Source organism: Lepisosteus oculatus, chromosome 13, assembly GCF_040954835.1.
Source record: "Lepisosteus oculatus isolate fLepOcu1 chromosome 13, fLepOcu1.hap2, whole genome shotgun sequence".
Lineage (NCBI taxonomy): Eukaryota > Metazoa > Chordata > Actinopteri > Semionotiformes > Lepisosteidae > Lepisosteus > Lepisosteus oculatus.
Window position 1 is genome coordinate 2450544 of NC_090708.1, and position 19905 is coordinate 2470448.

The following is a 19905-nucleotide window of genomic DNA, read 5'->3' on the forward strand; positions in this document are numbered from 1 at the left end:
CTGAACACTCGCAGGATGGGCTTGTCTTCCTCCTGGACCAGAGGTTCAATCACAAGGGCTCCAGAAACAGCAGAGGAAATGTAAGCTGGAGTTCTGCAAAATCCCAGATTCCTGCCTTTGGCATGACGCTCTTCTCTAGGCCTGACATCGGATTTGATCCTTATGCTCCAGGCAGCGGAATGCTTTTGCCTTATTTTTCTCCTGAAGATAAAATAATACAATTAAAATTATGAAGCCCTGTTGGGCGTTGCCTTAACAGGAGAAGGGCGCACCCCATCGAGACTGGAACAGTCCTGCAGTTTGTCCAGCCAGACTGAAATAAGGAGCTGAGAAGTTTCGACTTAAAAAGAATCGATTTAAATGTTATAGATGTGTGCTTGAAGAAAGAAGATTGTTTCTACCCAGTTTGGTCGGGTGACAGACAGGTGTTCCAGTATTGCATGGGGATAAGATCTGCGGTGAGACTCACGCAATCCACGTTTCACCCCAGTGACCCTTACGGCCACCAATGCCACACTCGAATAGTCATTATATCACAAACCTAATACACTATATATATGTATGTATATGTCCCTTCCCCAGGAAGGCTGCCTTACTGACCTTATCAGACACATTTGTATGATGCATTTTGCAATGCGAAGTGTTAAGTTTAGGAGCTACTGCTCCTAATACAAAATATCATATTGTATTTTAACTCTTTGTTTCCAATAGTGTATTCTGTTTCCAAACTTTAAGTGTTGATGTTCTAGTATGGCAGGTGATTGTAATTAATAATTATTCAGGAACAAGTAATGGGTTTATTCCTTGCTGAAAAGAGAAGAAAGAAAACACAAGAGTTTGGGCTGTGGAGCCTTCTTTAGGTGTGACGCTCCATGGACGAAATGTTGTGTTTTCTTTCTTCTCTTTTCAGCATGGAATAGACCTATTACTTGTTCCTTTGCAGCCTACGCATGCTGACGCAGCTCCCCACCTGAACTATATGTATGTATCTCTAGCAGACATCTTGATAAAGACCTTGCTGTAAGTGCTTCAAAAACAGTAAGATACAGTACACATAGGCACAGAATGGTTTCAGTGGGTACACAGCTGCTCTCAAAGCTTTGCTGGGGATGAGGGAAAAAAAGACAAAAATGTTTATACTTGCCCTGAGGTCTACTGGTTTCAAACAGCAACCAACGTGAAATAAAACTGCACATCTTTAATGTTTTCAAACTCAGTTTGTTCCTGCCTTTGCTGACGAGACAGTGATGCCGGAGTGGTGAGAGGACCTTTTCCCCTCCCCTCTCTGAGCGAACCGCAGTGCACACACGGCTGTCGTTCTGCCAAACAAACGCCAGGTGGCGCCAAGTGCTTAAGAAATGAGCGTGAAAGTTGGGGGACTTTTCGCACTCCGGAAAACCGACGATAATTCCGTTTAAAATTAAACACGGGCGAGGGCACGTTACGCCAGTGGAAGTGTGCAAAATACACGCTCTTGTAAAAAAAAAAACTTAAACACAGTCTTCTAGAAAAGTTTTTTGGGGTGGGGGAAATCGAGCTTGCAATGAACGGATCTGACAGCAGGGTCCCCGCTTTTGGCTTTTGTTCTCAGACTGCGAAACGAGCACCGGTGAGCTCAAGGCGCGTCAAATGCACTGCCTTCCAGCCTGCTCAGGGTCCTCAAACACCCCCCCCTGCGCCTCGCTGGAGCAGCACGAGTGGGCGGCGGAGAACGTCATTCAACCCCTTCTCCTCCTGCCCCACCTCCTACGTGCTCATGCAGTTCCGTCCATTGATTGCAGCCGCAGGCGCCCGGCTCTCATGTGGCCGGAGTGGGGAGGAGGGCCGAGGGGCCACGCTCGGCCCGAGTCACGTGGGCCGGGTCGGCCCAGGCAGGAACTCCCCCCCTCCTCCTCTGGCGGCCGGCGCACCAATCGGCACCGAGAACCGGGCCGGGGGGGGGCGGGACTTCCGCGCAGGGGAGTGGGAAGCGGGGGGCAGGCCGGGGCTCTCTGTTGACATCCGGCCGCACCGCCGTGTCTGCTGGATCCGCACGCCCGGAGCGCAGCACTGTGATGCCCGCCTCGCCAGCGCTCCTGCCCGCTTTCCGGAGAACGGTTCCGTCGGTCGCAACGGTAAGGCGGGCTGCCCCGCCCGGCTCGGCTCGCCTGACCCCCTTTTCCTGTTGCTGCTGCTGCTGCTTGTTGTCGTCGTTTCTGATGAGCTCAGCGCTTTCTGTGCGGCGGGCCAGCGGGACGTGCAGTCTGTCCTGGCAGCGATTGAACTGCGCAGTCTGGGGGCGAGACTTGCCGAGCGTGTCCCTAGCCCAGACGAGCTCCGGCGCCCCGGTGAGCATCTTTCAGCTGGCGCAAGGCAGCGAAAGCGCAGCGCCCGGGAAGGGGTTCACACGGGTCGCTGAGCTGAACAGTGTGTTGTTGTTGTTGTTGTCGTTGTTGTTGCTGTTGTGCAACCCTGCCTCCAAATCCGACTGACTGATTGATTCAGCTGTGCGGGGGATTCCGGCGTTATTTTGAAATGCATGCGGGGCACCAGAACGACTGTCGCTCTGAAAACCACTGTTCGCGAATAGAAATGAGGCCCGCCACGCAATTTCTGATCAGAGCCCCCTCGCATTAATGTGGGTCATCGACATCAGCCCAGCAGGGGGACTGCTGTGATCTAATGATATAACTCGCAGGCTTGGCGGTGCTCGGGGCAATTTACATTCTGATGCGGTGAGCCGGGACTCTGCCCAGAGACCGCTTGACGCCCTGAGTGGGGGCAGCGTGACCCCAGCTGGGGGAGGCAGGGGGGCACGGTGTCCACTCCGTGTCCAGTCCGTGTCCGTGAAACCCCAGTCCGGCCTCGGGGACCTTCGCTCGCGGGGCACGGTACGCTCTCACGCTGCAGAAGTTGCATAAACACGCTCGGTTATTAATCCCCGTTATTCAACTGTTTATTGCCCTTTCTCCAGTTTTTTTTTTTGCATGGCAATGTTCTGCTTACGGTAGATGAAAGTGCTTTCGCGCGCAGCGGTGAAAGGACCCTTTTTTTTTTTAAAAAAAAAAGCAAGTTGCGTGGAGATCACGACACCAGAGGAACGACATCAGCGCAGAACTGGTTTGAACGTGTTTTCCGCAGAAGCCCGGTTTCCTGTGCTCCACACGGGGGCCTGCATAACTAGCTGGCCTGGTCGCACTGCACACATGTCGTTCGGTGTTCTGCAGGGAGAGGAAGACCTGGCTCGGTTTCTGCCCGGCGTGTGAAAGACTGTGGAGCTCTGAAGTGAGTTATCTAGCGTTCAGGAGGTGGTGATCTCCTGAACCTGTTGAATTGCGGCGCAGCGGACGGTACTTCAGCGTCTAGGTGACCCTCTGTCGGGATGCAGGTGCGCAAGTGCAGTTTAGAAACTGTTGCAACCGGCGTGAGCCGGCCCTTGGGGGTTTTTTTATAGCTGTTTTTACTGTTAATCCTCCCATGCAATAAGCGAGGTAGCGCGGTGCTTAAGATGCGTCAGGAATGCGGCGGAGTAGCGGTGCGTGAGGCGATGACGGGACGGCGGTGTTACAAGGCCGGGGGACGGTTAGACGACGGGGGGTCTCGGTGGGCTCTTTCGCAGGCGGCTGGGTTGGTGTGAAGCACTTAGCAAGCGCCGGGTGCGAGAGGGGGGCGTGCCTCGCGGGCTGACCGCGCACAGCTGTACGGGGGAGTCCAGATGTTGAGCTGACCTGTGACCTGTGTGGAACGGTGTGGAAGTGCATTTCAAACCGAGAGCTGTGATAGATTTCGTGTAGTGAACTGTGCAAAATGTACCATAAGTAATTTCTTTTTATTTTGGGGCCAGTAGGGGGCACCCACCCTGTGGTCGGTGTGGGTCCTAATGCCCCAGTATAGTGCCCCAGGGACACTATACTGTAAAAAGGTGCCGTCCTTCGTATGAGGCGTAAAACCGAGATCTCTATGGTCATTAACAATCCCAGGGTGTTTCCCGAAAAGAATAGGAGTGTTACCCCGGTGTGTCCTGGCCAGATTTCCCCTGGCCTTTACCAGTCGTGGCCTCCTAACCCCCTCTCTGAACTGGCTCCATCACTCTGCTCTCCTCCCCACTGAGAGCTGGTGTGTGGGGAGAGGACTGGAGCATCGTCCAGGTGGGGCTGCACACTGGTGGTGGTGGAGGGGATCCCCATGATCTGTACAGTGCTTTGAGTGGAGTGTCCAGAAAAGCGCTATATAAGTGTAAGCCATTATTATTTTCATCATGTACACAAGCTCTGATAAGACTATGACCAGTCTGACTTGTTTAAAAAATACTTATGTCCTATTGAAGTGCAGCACATCGGTCATTGCCCAGTTAAAACTTGCACGTGCGTGTTTACTTCAGTTACCCACAGAAAATCAAACACGCCTAATTACAACCACCTGATTTATTATGTAAGCCGCAATCATATTTTTCTGACTAAGCTGATTTGCCACAGCAGTTTCGACTTAACTCTTTACACGCTGGTTTAGTTCAGTACATCTGCAAACCACATCACAAACATCGATTGTGGTAGAACTTTTGTTTGTAATAATATTCAAGATGAGTAACCCATTACAATTACTGTGAACATTAATTGTGCATGGGATTTCTTTAAAAAACTTGAAGCTGGGGGGGAGGAAATTATTCTAAATGTTAATCAGCTACAGTATCGATTGAGTATAGTTACTGTGCAAAATGTGCGAGAAGTACATTCCTGGAAAATTATTACTTTACACTTTGTTCATTGGAAAAGTATAATCTGTTCTGCAAGCAGCTTGTAATTGCAATATATTACTTTTTAAAAGTAAGTTTTCCCCGGGACTGTCCAAAACACACACACAGTGTTCCAAGCAGGGCATCTGGATTTCTAGCACTGCGTTTAAAACACTTTTAACCTGCCTGAAACGGAAACAGTGTTGGAGCTAAAAGGCTTTCAGGCAAATGAGACAGGAATGTGACCTGCGGTGCTAAATGCCCTCGATTTGGGCTTTTTCTATAACCTGCTGCCTGTTGGCAAGATAAGAAATTTGTTTGTAAAAAGTTTGGACGTTTTCATCGCATGTATCACAAGGTCTGGGAGTTCTCTGACACCATGTTCCCTGTCCATGGCATAAAAGGTGTTTAAAAATGGGACTTCCAAAATAGACGCATATTCCCAGCTCCCAGCCTGGAGAATTCACGTGCCCTTCTCTCTGACCAAGTGAGTCCCCTGTCTGCGTCGTCTTGTACAGCAAGGAGAAGAGTCGACGCTCTGCGGTTCCACTTGTGCTAGTACTTTAGATTTAAAATGGAGTCATTGAAGAAAGGTCGCTGGCCGGGCTGTTTTGTCTTTCGGACCCGAGTTCCGTGTCGGAAGAGGGTGGGGGGCACTGTCAGTCTGGAATCTCTTCACTGGTTTGTGTCGCTCTGCAGGTTTTTACTGTGCACTCCTCTCCTCTTTCTCGAGTGTCGAGACAGACTCTGCTCACAGATGGGCGCATGCGTTTTACAAGCACATCGTGTGTGGCCAGTCCACTTGTAATAAGTGGAACTAGGCTTGTTTTTTACCCCCAAAGTCTCAGAGTTTCTGATTGTCGAGGCTGCGTTTTTTCGGTTTGTTTGTTTTTTTGGAAGTTGCTTATTTGGGTTTATATTGGCCATGGCAACATTTAAGAAAAAGCCTAGGTTTTTGTGTTTGTCATCTAGACAATGTAGGGTCCCACATAAAAAAGCAATTAAAAAGTACTAAATGCTTAATATACAGTTACAAGAATAGAATTTAAATCATGATGTAAAATTACATTACAGTTTTGATAACCCCATTAGCGACCAGATTTATTATTTTAATATCTTGCACTATGTGGTGAATTGACTGAAACTCCAGTGGTGCATTGGTATTAAAATGAGAGATGCTGTATTGGTTTATTATTGTATTATTGTATTGGTTTAGGGAGTTATAATTGTAGAATAAGGAGTTATCGAACCACCATCAGGTCCTGATACCAGCTTGCAGCACAAACAAATTATAAAGATGATGAATAATTCCACTTCCTGTAGTCAGGCAATATTGAGCAATTACACCACATGTAAAGGTCTTTATTCTCCAGCATAACTTGATAATGGAGTATTGACCAGGCTGCAATCGCAAAGACGGACAAGCGTTTATAACAGTAAATAACACAACCACGCCACATGCCACAATTACAGCTATAAACAGATCTTTACTAGCCTCTGCGTTCAGGAGCCCTGCTTTCTACAGGCAGATTAAAAATACATATTTCTATCCTTGTCATCTACATGCAAAGCACCTCCAGTGGGAAAGAGGGAACGTGTGTCCTGTTAAACATTAAGGATCCTGCTCAGGACTAGATGTCTCTCTATAAGTGGGTGCTATGTGAATCTATCTCCCCGTTCCAAACCGCATCACTGACCATGCTGGGACTCTTGCCTGCAGATGCCATAATAGCACAGGCAGTCAGAGTTTCCGCAGGTATGCAAGACAGAAGCTGCCTTTGTGATGAGGGCTGTTCCTTACCCGTTACCTGGACAGAATCTGGTCTCAAGTCCTCTGAAAGGGGAGCACCATCACTGTCCAATTTTCTTCCGCCTCCAGCTTCTGTCCCACCTGTGCTTACTTACTGTCTCGCTGTATTTATCTTCTCTTAGGGATCTGTTGATCTGTTCATATATATGTCCCTTCCCCAGGAAGGCTGCCTTACTGACCTTACCAGACACATTTGTATTATGCATTTCGCAAAGCAAAGTGTTAGGTTTAGGAGCTACTGCTCCTAATAAATAATATTGGATTGTATTTTAACTCTTTGTTTCCAATAATGTATTCTGTTTCCAATATTTAAGCGTTGATGCTCTAATATGGCAGGCATTCCTATTGTAGTTAATAATTATTAATCAGTTTAACTACAAGTACCACTCCTTTGATTATCTGTCTTTTTGCTGTGTTTACTTGTCTTAAGGAGAGGTGGCAGCTGTGTGAACACTTTAGCTGCGAATATATTTGGCAGAGTCTTCTACTCCCTTTTATACAGCTGGGTATTATTACCGGAGCTGTTCAGCTCAGGTGCCTTGCTCAAGTGTACAGCAGAAGTGTCTCACCTAGCATTCGAACCCACAACCTTCCAGTTATGAGCCCAGAAGCCCTGACCACTGTGGCACACTTGTACGATATTCATTTTACTCCCACACACACACACACACACACACGCCTCCCTGTGAAAGCGGTCGGGCTGGTTTTTAATGGCTCTGCGCTTTGCTCTCATCTTGTGAGGCTTGGCACCAGAGTGTGGGACAGGGTGGGGACTGAAGTCCGCAGGGCCGGGAGCTGCTACCTGGTGTTTAAACGGTCTCTGAAACCTTGTGTGTCAGGCCTCCTGCTCTTTAAAAACAGGGTGGCTTTTTTTTCTCCGGGCTTGGGGTGTCAGGGAGTGTGTGTGTGGGGGGAGGAGTGCTGCTTCAGAGACCTGCAGGCACCTGTTCCCCCAGACGCTCGTAGCCTGCAAGACCTGAGACACGGTAATGGTGAGTTCGCCCCTCAGTTTGGAAGTGTAATCCTGCAGAAAGGTGTCAAGAGCATAAGGACAGTTACAGGGCAGGTCGGTGGCTCAGGGGCTCAGGATCTGCGCCTGTGGCTGGAAGGTTGCCGGTTCGAATCCCGCGGCCAGCAGAGGAATCGTACTCCGTTGGGGCCCCTGTGCAAGGCCCTTAACCCCAGCTGCTCCAGGGACGCCATATAAATGGCTGACCCTGCGCTCTGACCCCCAGGCTTCTCTCTTCCCGTCTGTGTGCCTGTGTGTCTCATGGAGAGCAAGCTGGGGTATGCGAAAAGAAATGGTATATGGCCCAAAAAAGTGATCTTAGTTACAGGCAAGAGGAGGTCGCTGGTCCGCCTAGACAGTTTGATATTTAGTATTTTAGTGATCAGCGCATCTCATGCAGCCATTTCTTGAAAAAAACCAGGGCGGCCTGTTCCAGACTCCCACCACCCTTTGTGTAAAGAAGTTCACTTCCCATGTGGTTCCCCGCTGTGTCCTCCTATCCCTGTTTCTCTTCTGGTTCTGAGGACCTCGGCTGCGCTGACCTTGTCGGTGCCTTTTCAGAATTTTGGGGTACTTGTGCTGGGTACCCCTAGAGTCAGCTCTGTTCAAGACTGGAACGATGCAGTTCCTTTAGCCTGTTGGTGTGGGACTGGGCCCACCTTAAGCCCCACGGTGAATCCGGGTGCTGGTCTCTGGACCGTTTCCACTGCAGCGTGAGCCGGCCTGTGTCGTTCCTCCAGGCTTGTGGCCGGTGTGGTGTGAGCCGGCCGGGTGACCTTCCATGTTTCCCTGGCAGGTGCTTCTGCTGTAATGAAAGATGCTGCTGTCCCTGGGGATGCTGATGCTGTCTGCCACCCAGATCTACACCATCTTCACTGTGCAGCTGTTCGCCTTCCTCAACCTGCTGCCAGTGGAGGCTGACATCTCCGCGGTAAGTCCGGTTAATTTTCCAAGATTTCCTCGTTTTACCAGGCATTGGCGACGGATGGGAATCGGAGACCGGGAAAGACGAAGTTGACCTTGGACCCCTAGAGGTTTTTTTTCTCCTTCCTAAAGGAGTTTTTGGTTCCTCTCCTCTGTTGTCTGCTGGTCTTTTCTGTTCTGTATTTACAACATGTATGGTCACCTGCTTTGTTAAGCGCCTTGGGGCAACCTTGTTGGGAAAGGTGCTATAAAAATGAATTGAATTGGACTCTTGCTCTTGCCCTTGGTGATACCAGGGGTCGGTGACAACATGGCGACTTGCAGGAATTTCACAAATTTGAAATTTGTAAAAGTCAATGAATTTATTTTGTTAGCGAGATGTAATAACAGCTCTCAGAAAATTGGGACTGCAGTTCCCCTTTAAATGCAAGTAGTAAACTGTTTTATGCAACCCTTTCGAGATGACACGCACAAAGCCGTAACGTTGTGTTAAGTTGCATTTTGTATTTCAGTATTCTTTCGACAACAAGAGCCAGAATTTCGATGACTTGCCGGCGAGATTTGGATACAGACTCCCCAGTGAGGGGTTAAAGGTGAGGAGACCAGCCGCCCCTCAGACCGCACTGACCTCCCAGTCACTCCTGCGATGGAGTTGTAGAGACGACCTCCTGCAGGGGCTCACCCCCGATCGGACTTTCATCTACAAAATATTAACGATCCCTGTCGGACCGGAAAGTAATTGAAACAGCCCCCAAGCGTTGCTTTGTAAATGAATGGTAAAGGGTAACTACAGGTGTGGTAGTCCAGGTGGGCAGCTGCATCAGCATGCGTAGGCTGCAAAGGAACAAGTAATGGGTTTATTCCCTGCTGGAAAGAGAAGACAGAAAACACAACGTTTCGGCCGTGGAGCCTTTTCAGGTGTGAGAAAGACAGGGCAGTGGGCAAAGGTAATGTAGCAGGAGAACAAAAGCTGGGAGAGAGGAGGAGCGAGAGGCGGGTTTATTCCAATTACAGGTGTGTTCTATTACAACGCGTTGATCAGAAACAAACAGATTTGATGCTGAAAAAACTCCAGTTCTCCCGGCTCTTGGGTCTTTCGTATGTCAACAGCATCTAGGCTGCAAAACATTCACATTTTGTTGATAAGGAAGGAGGCTGGAGTTCATTTAAAGGTCACTCTTGTGACTAGCGTGGTTAAATCGTTTAATATAGAACAAGTCTGTTTACTGCTTAAGTGGTGACTTCTGCTTGAGAAGATTTTGTCGAATTACTGAACACAGAGGCAGTTAAATTGTGCAGCTCACCATAGCACTTGTGTGGTTTGAGGGATGGTATAGCGCTTAGCTAAAGTAAAATTGTTTTGTGTTAAGGTTTAAATTTCTTAGCCTGTACCGAATGAGTTTAAAGTTGAGCGGAGAGCATTACTTAAGACCAACTCAAAGAGGAGAGGACGTCTTTCATGACTTGCGTGACTCCCTCGAGGAGCTGCTGAAAACCTCTCCGACTCCCTCGGCCTTGAAGCCATGTGACGTATCCATGCCTGCGGCTCTTCCAACCTGCATGATTTTTCTGAACGAGGAAAACTTTCATTCCTTGAAGCTGCTTCTCGAAGACGTTACTGGGACATGGCTCAGCAGAGTCTAAAGAAGTTTAGGTTGTTAGAGTTCAGTCTGTGAACTCTAGGAAAGGATTTGGCTTCTGTTTACTGTGCAGAAGACAATGAGATAAATGGGCCAATCTGTGGAGGCTCATGCTGTGGGTTCTTAAAGTTGCAGAGCAGTGCGTGGGTCCAACGTCTGTACCGGCTGTATGTTCAAACACATGACTCTCTGCGCTGTAAACGCTGTGCTACGTGGTGAATGTATTAATTGGGAAATGCAAAAGAAAACCCAAAATGGTGTTTTGCTTTGTGGACATAGATTTCACCAGCAGCATCAATTCCTGCTTCCTGCTTTGCTTCTCCGTCCCGCTGCTCATACCTGAGAAGACCACCTAGCCACCACTGAAGTTCTGGTCAGGGGTTCCCTAGGCACGTCAGTTCTTTTGTCTTGTCAGCCCCTTCATCAGCATCCTCATTCAAAGTCTCCGTTCGACCCTCTAAAGGCAGAGATTTCCTGCTGGGCTCCAACAGATACTCCAGATCGTCCCCGAAATGACCAGTCGCTTCCCAGAATTCCCATTCCTGCCAGAATCCGCTTCCAGTCCTACAGGGGAAGCAGACTCAACTGAGCTGCAGCCCAGTGTTGTGTAGCTCTCCGATCCCAGGCCAGCCTGAGGAACGAGCCGTGGGCCTCTCCAATAATAGCATGCTACTATGATAGCCAACTGTTTTTAAAACTTTATCGCTGCTTTGGTATCACTGCAATTCCTCGGCCATGCCAATAAAGCTTTCTGAATTTGAATCTGTGAGTCTGTCACCCGGCAACACAGTGGACAGCCTGTGCCCTTCAGCAGTTGCAACCCCCCCCAACCTATCGATGTGGCTTCTGGGTCATCCAGCTCCCCAGAAACCCATCTGTTGAAGGATAGGAGGGCTCCTACATGTGGAACCTTTGACCTTAGCTCTGAACCTTTAACCTTTTCCCTTTTTTGTGTACGTTTTGCCTAAAAATACGTTGTGGCCATCAAAAAGCAAACAAAGAACAAGATTCTTAACACAGGGGATGTTATTGTTAACCCACCACTGTTAGAAAACGAACACCTTCTGTTCCAGAACAAAACAAGAGCTCCGATTGAATCTGTTCATGCCTGTGGGGCTTCAGATCAGTTGATGAGTCTCTGGCTTTAGCCGTGTACTGGGACACATGGTTGTGTAAACAAAATCCTCCGGATTAAGCAACGAGGCATCTCTTGGATTATAGATCCTGTTATTACAGGTTGAGGTGCACACTCTGGAAACGTGACTGTAATCACAGTTTGGTTACTGAACCTGTTTTACTGAAAGGCCTTCTTTAATGGAAAGCCCCAGTGAAAGTTTTCTCACTGTACAAGGGTAAATGAGACAACTTCCTCAGCAACTAAGTTAAAAATAAGGTTTCAAAAGGTATATTATCATAGATTTATATGGTTTATATGTGCGGTGTTGCTGAGGTGCTCTTTTGCCAACAGAGGGCGCCATTGCAGCTTCTGAAGCAGCACCTTGGAAGAAGGCAGCCAGGCAAGAGCAGCCGAGGGAAGAAATATTTGCACACTGAGGCCTTAAAGTCCTGTTGCACAGCAGCTCTTTGTGGGGGGAAAAGCGTGAAAGCCCCTTTCTGAATGAGTCCCCTGGAGTGAAGTGCATCCTGCCAGTGCAGTATAGATTTAGATGAACATGCATGAAGAAAATAATCGGGGGCAGGTTTATTTTATTGCTGGGCTGAATACATCTGTTACTGAAGAGCAGAATGCAGGACGCGCTTGGATTCACAGACCCTCCCAGGGCTCAGTTAAGAGCCTGTAAAATATATTTCTCAGGCATTAATTGCTGGGCTCACGACACCACTGTTATAGCAGTAACAAAGTTATTTCTTGTCTGGTCCGTGTGCTGTGGAGTCCAGTGACCGCTCCGCCCCAGAACTGGGTTATTCCTGCAGTCCAGTGGCTGTGAGCTCTCCCCCGGCCTGCACTCCAGGTCGTAAAACACCAGGGACATCTTCTGCAGTGCCTGGGGTTTTTGTCTCCTCTGTCGCTTCCCCGGTGAGCGAGACGTGGCACCCTCCTCAGCCTCTCCGGCGGTCGCTCCCGCGCCGAGCTCGGAGGCCCGGAATCCCACTGCAATTCTCAGCTTCTGTTCTTCCACACGTCGCCTCCTCCTCCCCCGTCCTTTCCTTTGCGAACTCCCCCATGTGTGAGGGGTGTGCGCTCGCTTCCCCGACGATTTCGGAACCGGAGGCAGAGCTCCAAGCTGGTCTTTCGCCCGCGTCTTTATTTAAGCGGCCCTTCGTGGCTTTGGCGTGGGGCGTAGCGTTAAGGGGGCCGGGTCTGGCTTGTTTTTTCAAGTCTAACTGGTTCCTTGATGAACTGCAACTAGCTGGAACCAGAAGGGTGTCCATTTTAGTTGCTTTTTTTTTGGCTTTGTAGCTTGAATGAGCCTATTTCCACACTGGATTTTCAGAATCAAACAAAGCATCGAGTAATTACAGCATGAAACTGACAGTACAATGTTCCCACCTCTCCCTTAGCAACCTCCCACCCTGCCCAGACTGTTAGTATAATAATAATAATAATAATAATAATTGCTTACACTTATATAGCGCTTTTCTGGACACTCCACTCAAAGCGCTTTACAGGTAATGGGGATCCCCTCCACCACCACCAGTGTGCAGCATCCACCTGGATGATGCGACGGCAGCCATAGTGCGCCAGAACGCTCACCACACATCAGCTATTAGTGGGGAGGAGAGCAGAGAGTAATGAAGCCAATTCATAGATGGGGATTATTAGGAGGCCATGATTGGTTAAGGCCAATGGGAAATTTGGCCAGGACACCGGGGTTACACCCCTACTCTTTTCGAGAAACGCCCTGGGATTTTTAATGACCACAGAGAGTCAGGACCTCGGTTTTACGTCTCATCCAAAGGACGGGACTTACTACAAGATAGCTAATTGAAGCCAATGCAACAAAACAGAGGTCTAAGAATTTAACGGTCTCTAGAGGATACCACTGTGTTCATCTAGCGTAGTTTGGTAGTTGCTATTCCATCTGAAGATCTCGTCCAGACATCACTGGAAGGAATCCAGGGTACCAGCTTTAACAACACGTCTGGGTCACTTGCTCCATACTCCCACAGCTCTTAGGGTAAAGTAGTGCCTCCTGTCCTAAGTGGAGGATCTTGAGAGAAGCCAGAGTATCGGCTTCAACATCATGGCTGGGTAGGCTGTTGCATACTCCCGCAACCCTTTATGTACAGTAATATACCGAACCTGCGGGTTAATTATCATGCAGAGGGTAGCAAGAAGGACCCTGCCCGTCTGAAGAAAGCTCCAGGCGTGGGATGGTTTTAAAATCTGGAGCTGACGTTTCCCGCACTGCTGGCTGGGAGAGCAGTCCTTCGGTGTCTGCATCGGGATATTACTCGTGGTTATTCGCTAAATCGGACCTGCAAGCTGAATGAATCCAAGGTCAGGACATTTTTGCCGCCTCAAATCTGTTAATCCATCCTGCCCCCCCCGATCAGCTGAGCTGCAGTTTATTCTCTTTCCTGCGAAGCTGCTAAAAGCAAAGGTTTGTCTGAGGCTTCATGTGCCTACAGAGTTCAGACAGGGAAGCTTGAAGAGCACTAAAAGAAGATACTTCCAATACTAGCAACCTGAGTCTGCTTTTTTATTTTAAAAAAGGCCAACTCCATTTTACTCCCTTTTTTCTGGCAATAGCAACTGGCAGACCAGGTGTGTTCATCTAGCTTTCCTCACTGCCAAGCATGGCAAAGCTACCTGAAAGCCTAAGAGAAGTCATACCACACAGGGGTCCCAGAGACTACTGATCACAGCTTTGAAAGACGGGAACTAACCAGAAATAAAGTACAAAACCTTGTGCATGTTGTGATGAATAGATTAGATATACCATGGCTCTTAGAAATGGATAAGTTTTCGGTTTTGGTTTTTAGACCACCCGTGAATCTATTGTTGTGTCGTTTCCCAAATATTTGCCCATACTGGGACACCTCTGGACGTGATCAAGATTCAGCTGTGGTGTTAGTGACGGCCCGCGTAACGTGATGTAGCTGATGTCATAACGTGCTGTAACTGTGACCGGGCCCCTTTGAAGTGTGCGCTGTCAGGCCAGATGTTCAGTGAATTGATTGCCGAGAGTGATGCAGACTACGATGCACTTCAAAGCGTTTTGTAAGCTTAATATTTCTGGGGATGGGAGGAGGGATTGGGAAATCTCAAGTGCAAGAGATGAGTGGCATCACAAATGAGCTGTGAAATGGTCTTGCCAGATTTATTTGGAAGGAGGTGGTTAAGAGCAGTATTTCTCAGCTTGCCTTTTGGAATCCTCACTCGTGAATTAATACACTTCCTAGCACAGCTCTGAAGCCCCAGCCTTCATATCTTCAGGTCTTTAGAGATGACATGATGTTCAGATGAAGCAGGTTGGATCCTCCCAGTTTCTGCTCCCCTGGAGGTGAAGCCACTGGTTTCCTACATGGTTTTGACGTGTAACTACAGCGCACTGAGTCAGTGTTGGTGTTTTGCCGCTAAAACATTTGAGATACCTGCATGTCTTTATTGTATAAATATGTATAAATGTCTTACTGGGATTCTGCGTGCGTATCACAAATAGGAGAGTCACGAAGAGGGTGGGTGTCTCTACATCTTCAACTTTAAAAACACAGCTAAAAAAATCTGTTGAATGTTAACAGAAACTTAGCTGGGTAGAGTGTTTGTTAAATTGGATTTTGTGCATCGTCTGTACAAAGCAGTGCAATTCGTTCATTTTGCGTTCTAAACTAATTCATGTACAGGGTTTGGTCAGACCTTGAGGGAATCTGTCATCACGGTAGGAGTCCTGCCTGCTTTTGGTTCACTGTTTAGTCTCCATGCCACATTAGATGAGACACCTTGGCTCCGCATTTACAACAAGGGTGTTTTAAATAGAAAAGTATGAAATTTCTGTGAAATAAATCCTACACAGCAGTTTCTCAGAATTCTCACATAATAATCAGGCTTGTTAATGAAGGTAATAAAAGGCTGTGCTTTAATTTTTTTCTCTCCCAGAATGTGGACCCCAGTAACAAAAAATAATCACCCCTAATAAGAAATCAGTCATATGTGACCAAATGCATAAAAAAAGATGAAAAAATTCACGAGCTTGCACTTGAAGAGAGCACTGACATGCCTGCATATCACAGATTGATTGATGACTGGGATTCACTGAGCAGAAGCAGGAGGTCTGTAACAAAATCCCATCGAGCACATGGTCTGCAGTTTGCAACTGAAAAGCAGGGAGACTGGTTGACAGAATTTCCTTTAAACACACAAACCAAAAGTCTCGAGCAAACTATGGGGAAATGCATTTGGGTGATGCGTTGGCTATGGGGCTCAGGATCTGCGCCTGTGGCTGGAAGGTTGCTGGTTTGTATCCCGTGGCCGGCAGAGGAATCCTACTCTGTTGGGCCCCCGGGCAAAGCACTTAACCCCAACTGCTCCAGGGGCGCCGTATAAATGGCTGACCCTGCGCTCTGACCCCCAGCTTCTCTCCCTGGCTGTGTGTCTCATGGAGAGCAAGCTGGGGTATGTGGAAAGACAAATTCCTGATACAAGAAATTGTATAGGGCCAACAATTTCATTTAAAACTGAGAACAGGAGGCCCTTTTTTCAACAGGCTGCCTAGCCACGTTGTTGAAGTCAGCATGCAGCTGTATATTGAAGGAAGCCGGGTCCTTTAACTACTAACCCCCAAACAGGCTACCAGAGATGCACCGAACGGCCTCCTCTTGTTTCTTAATTCACGCGTTTACGGAAGATGTGTTTTTCTGGCCTTAGGGTTTCCTAATCGGGGCCAGACCGGAGAACGCCTGTGAGCCCATAGACCCGCCTCCCGTGAAGGGAAACCTGACCGGGGCTTTCATCGTCTTGATAAAGCGCTTTGACTGCAATTTTGACGTTAAGGCAAGTTTTATCGTCGTCTTTTTTTTTTTATTTATCTGTCTTTGAGCGAAGTCTTGCGTTGGGGATTTTCTCCTCCCGTGTCATGTCACGGGCTCTTCCGGGCCGGTCTCAGCCCTTCGAGCCCGGAATGGGACGTGGGGGTGGTCTGTTCGGATTGACTCAGCCCTGTGTGCTGTTGCCTGGGGTTGAGTCACAGTGGCGAATCCAGAGCTCAGATGGGGATCGTGGTGTTGACCCGAACAGGCTCGTCACAGAGACACTGACGCCGCTTCAGCTGCCAGCATGCAAATCCAGCGAGGGTTCTGGGAGGTAGGGGAGAGGCCTCAAGTGACCGCAGAGCTCATAAATGTGTTTCTCTTCCGTGTTCGGTGTCTTTGTTGTAACACAAAAGGTTCTATTCTTGTAGAGTGTGCTCTTCAGATATTCAAAGGCTGTTTTTATCATCCTCCAGCTCAGTTATTTTTTTTAAATACAGGGGCGGTCGCCTTTCTGGATGTGTAGCAGAGTGAGGCCAAGCGTTCCGAGAGAGAGTTCCTTCCTAAGTCGACTGCTGGGTCGTTATTGGACCTCGTTAGCTGGCAGGTTTCTCTCTCGGCCTCACCAGGACGGGGGGAACAGCACAGAACAGAACTCCGAATTGCTGGATCGGTCAGCCAGCATTGTGCGTGTGTGTGAGTGAGTGAGACTCCCACGGGCCTGTGAACGTTAAACACCATAAAAAGCCTTCATGCATCCCGAAGGTGATTCCTTGACAGGGCTGAAATCCAACTCCCTTTCAAGTATGTGACGCGGCAGAGCGCCGGCCTCGTGTTTCAGCGGGGAGTGACGGACCGGGACATGTGGGACAGCTCTTCCCTCAGCCCCTGCTCTCAGACAGCCTGCCTCGAACAAAAGACCTGCATAGCAGGCCGCTTGTGTCATAACAGCGCGGTGTGAGAGTGATGAGCGAGCCCTGTGGGCCGGGGGCGCTGGACTGACTGGGGCGGGGCTGTGAAACCAGAAACCCCCTCTCTGGAGTCGCCTGCCCGCCCGCAGAAGTGATTGATTTGCGCTAAATCCTTTGAATGGGGGGAAAGAGTGATTGAGGAAATTCTATCTGTTTTTGCGTGAGTGTTACTGTTACTTGAAGAGAGACACTTTAGACCCTGTAGTTTCAGGGGATTAAGAAAGAACAACAAAGGCCCAGAGCCACTAATCATTAGTTGGAGCAATTGAAATTGCTGGAAGGCTTGCTGGAGAGTTTCTAAAAAGTAAACTGTTTGGTATTCTGATCAATTCAGTTCAATAATCATCTAGCTGATTTTATTGTCAAGGGAGGGGAGTTAAGCTACCATCTTAATAAAACGAGAGAGAGAATTACAGCATAGAGGGCATAAGAATATATCCCTAGGATATCTGTTGATGATATTTCTATACGGTACAAACAAACGTATCCAGGGTAAAATCTGAGCATATCCATGTGTATATTATTAAGCTTTTATGAATTGCTGTTGCCATGTTTTCTCTGCTTCTCTACAGAAGCGCAGAAAAGTTAAGATTAATTCCAGCAGTGAGTGGGGTTTTGTGTAAGGACCGCGATCAGTGAGAGGGAGATGTCCGGCTGAGATGTGCTTCTTCAAGCCTGGCAGCTGTAGGATTCCTCTTCGGAAGGCAGGGAAGAGTCGGGGGACTGAAATCATGAGGGGGTGTCCCCCCGGAGACCCTCCTGTCCCCTTGACCGCGGCTCCTGAGGCTGTCCGGCAGAGTGGCAGCTGTGTGACCTCTGTGACCCCAGCTGCAGGGGCAGGGACTGCTGGGAAACCTGACACTTCGTCAGCCTGAGGCGGGGGGCCCACAGTCCCCAGTCTTAGGGAGAGAAAGGCCAAGTCATCAGCCCCTTCCTGTCTGCTGCAGCGCTGCCACATGCAAACTGGCACGGCCTCTCTCTCTCTCTCTCTTTCTCTCTCTCTCTCCCTCCCTCCCTCCGCTGGCTGGGTGCCCAGCGAGGGTCCGGCGCGGGACTTTCTTTCAGCCGGTTCTCGAGTCAGAACTGCTGATTGAACAAGCTTGAAATAGGCTATTATTATTCAGTCAAAGGATATAGAACCTGGATGAAATGTGAATGACTCACTCCTGCTCTTTAATCCTGCCAAAAAAACCAAAACATCAGCTTTAAATGAAGTCTGAATAAAAAAGAAGCTGTTTAGTGCACTCTTTCATTTTTCACTCTGCCTAAGCTTTCAACGTGAACTACTCGGCTTTGCTTGTTAAATACAGTGCCTTTCTTGCGTTTTTCGTCTCGGGCAGAAAAAGATAGGAAAGACGTTGTCCAAAATGACATCCAGATTTGATCTATGATGCCTTTTTTTTCCAGTTGCAGGAGAATTTGATGTTAGACACTTTTAGGAAACGATCTCTTTCCACCCATGTGACAAGGGAGTGGTGGTACGAGCCATGTGTATGTGTCACATACAGTACAAAGCAAAATTGCAGCCCAGAACATCAAACAGTTTTATCAGTTTACAGTCCCTCCCTGTAGTTTCAATATTTTTATCTGATCTCCACCTGCGCACTTTTATAACCATTTAAGTTTTGAAACCCTGTGTTGCTTTGCACCAAGGAAAAGCCTGGAAAACTGAGAGCCACCCAGACAGGGTTTAGGAATAACGGCTCTCCTGACACCATTCATATTTGCAAAGCCCTGAGATATAACTTGTGTGGGGCTGGTTATTTCCAGTCGTTTACCGGTGGCTGTCTTTATCTTATTGTAATGTATTAATGACCTGACAAGGGCCTTTTGTGCTGTTTCTGCTGGCCGCTTCGTTGTCATAATCCTGCAGAATACCGCAGGAATATTTTTTTTTTAATAAGACCACACTTAAGCGGAGCACGCTTAGTTCAGATGTCATCCGTTTCTTTTTCACCGAGTTGTTACACTTCATAACTCTTGATTTGTATTTGTCCATAGATTCAGAATTAGTACCTTGATTAAATAGAGAGCTGTGATGTAACTTATTGGGAAATATATATAACGTTTAAGGACATCTTCCTTGAGCATGCTGAAGGCTTTCCAAATTAATAATGAGCCGCTGAGACAGAATTGTAGTTAAGATGAGATTCAGGGCAGAGCTGACACGGACACATCGGCCTGGCTGTGAGCACTGTGCAGAGCCAGACTCTGCCTCCTGTTCAGCAGGCTGTTGTTCCTGCCATGAGCACAGCAGCACTGGAGGCCCGCTGGAAAATTCCATGAGGTGCCCAGAGGAAGGCCGAAGGGCCCTGTGGTCGCGGGCGTAGGCTTCCACCCAGAGCACCGCGGGGTCAGACAGGCCACGCCCTGCCGAACGCATTGTGAGTTTGCAGCGTGACGAATTCGCGGTTTTTATCGGGAATTTCTCATGAGAGTTCGGGAGAAAGATAGACTCCCAGTTCTATCCGGTACCTGGTTAGAAATGGGCGGCCTCTGGCCCAATAACACCCACCTGTAGCCCCTTCCCCAGGACTAATCCAGCAAGACCTGAGCTGTGGGGGGGGGGGCAGACTGCCCGTGCCCTTCGTCCTCCTGGCCATCTGTGTTGTTATTGGTGGTGGTGGTGACGTGATTGTTATTTTTGGGGCTTATTCGTTTTATCAGTCTTCCTGGTGTCAATCTCTTCTCACCGCACTGCCTTCTGGGAGTCTGGCAAGGAGCCTGGAGGCCCATGTATACAGCAGGACATCTACCGGAGAGAATTTTCTTGGCCAAGGGCACAACAGCTGTGTCCCTCTTGAGATCTGAACTGGTGACCCTCCGGTCTGGAGTATAACCACTCCTCAACACTGCTGCCCGAGTGCCGTTATTTTAAGACAGGCAGGTTTTTCACCATCTAATTTCCA

The 19905-nt window shown here is 48.5% G+C and overlaps 1 protein-coding gene across 2 annotated transcripts in view; it reads left to right on the forward strand.

Moving 5' to 3' along the window:
• The first annotated feature begins 2025 nt into the window (after positions 1-2025).
• The window catches only part of rnf13 (ring finger protein 13), a 37271-nt gene continuing 19391 nt past the window's right edge, over positions 2026-19905 (forward strand). Inside the window, exons 1-4 of one of the 2 annotated variants that reach the window (XM_006637486.3) lie at positions 2026-2114; positions 8327-8461; positions 8967-9047; positions 15925-16050. In XM_006637486.3, coding sequence (XP_006637549.2) covers positions 8348-8461; positions 8967-9047; positions 15925-16050 — 321 coding nt within the window. In that variant the 5' untranslated portion in view covers positions 2026-2114; positions 8327-8347. Of the gene's footprint in view, positions 2115-2241; positions 2328-8326; positions 8462-8966; positions 9048-15924; positions 16051-19905 lie in introns of those variants that run through there. The other variant, XM_069197477.1, reaches the window with a different exon arrangement.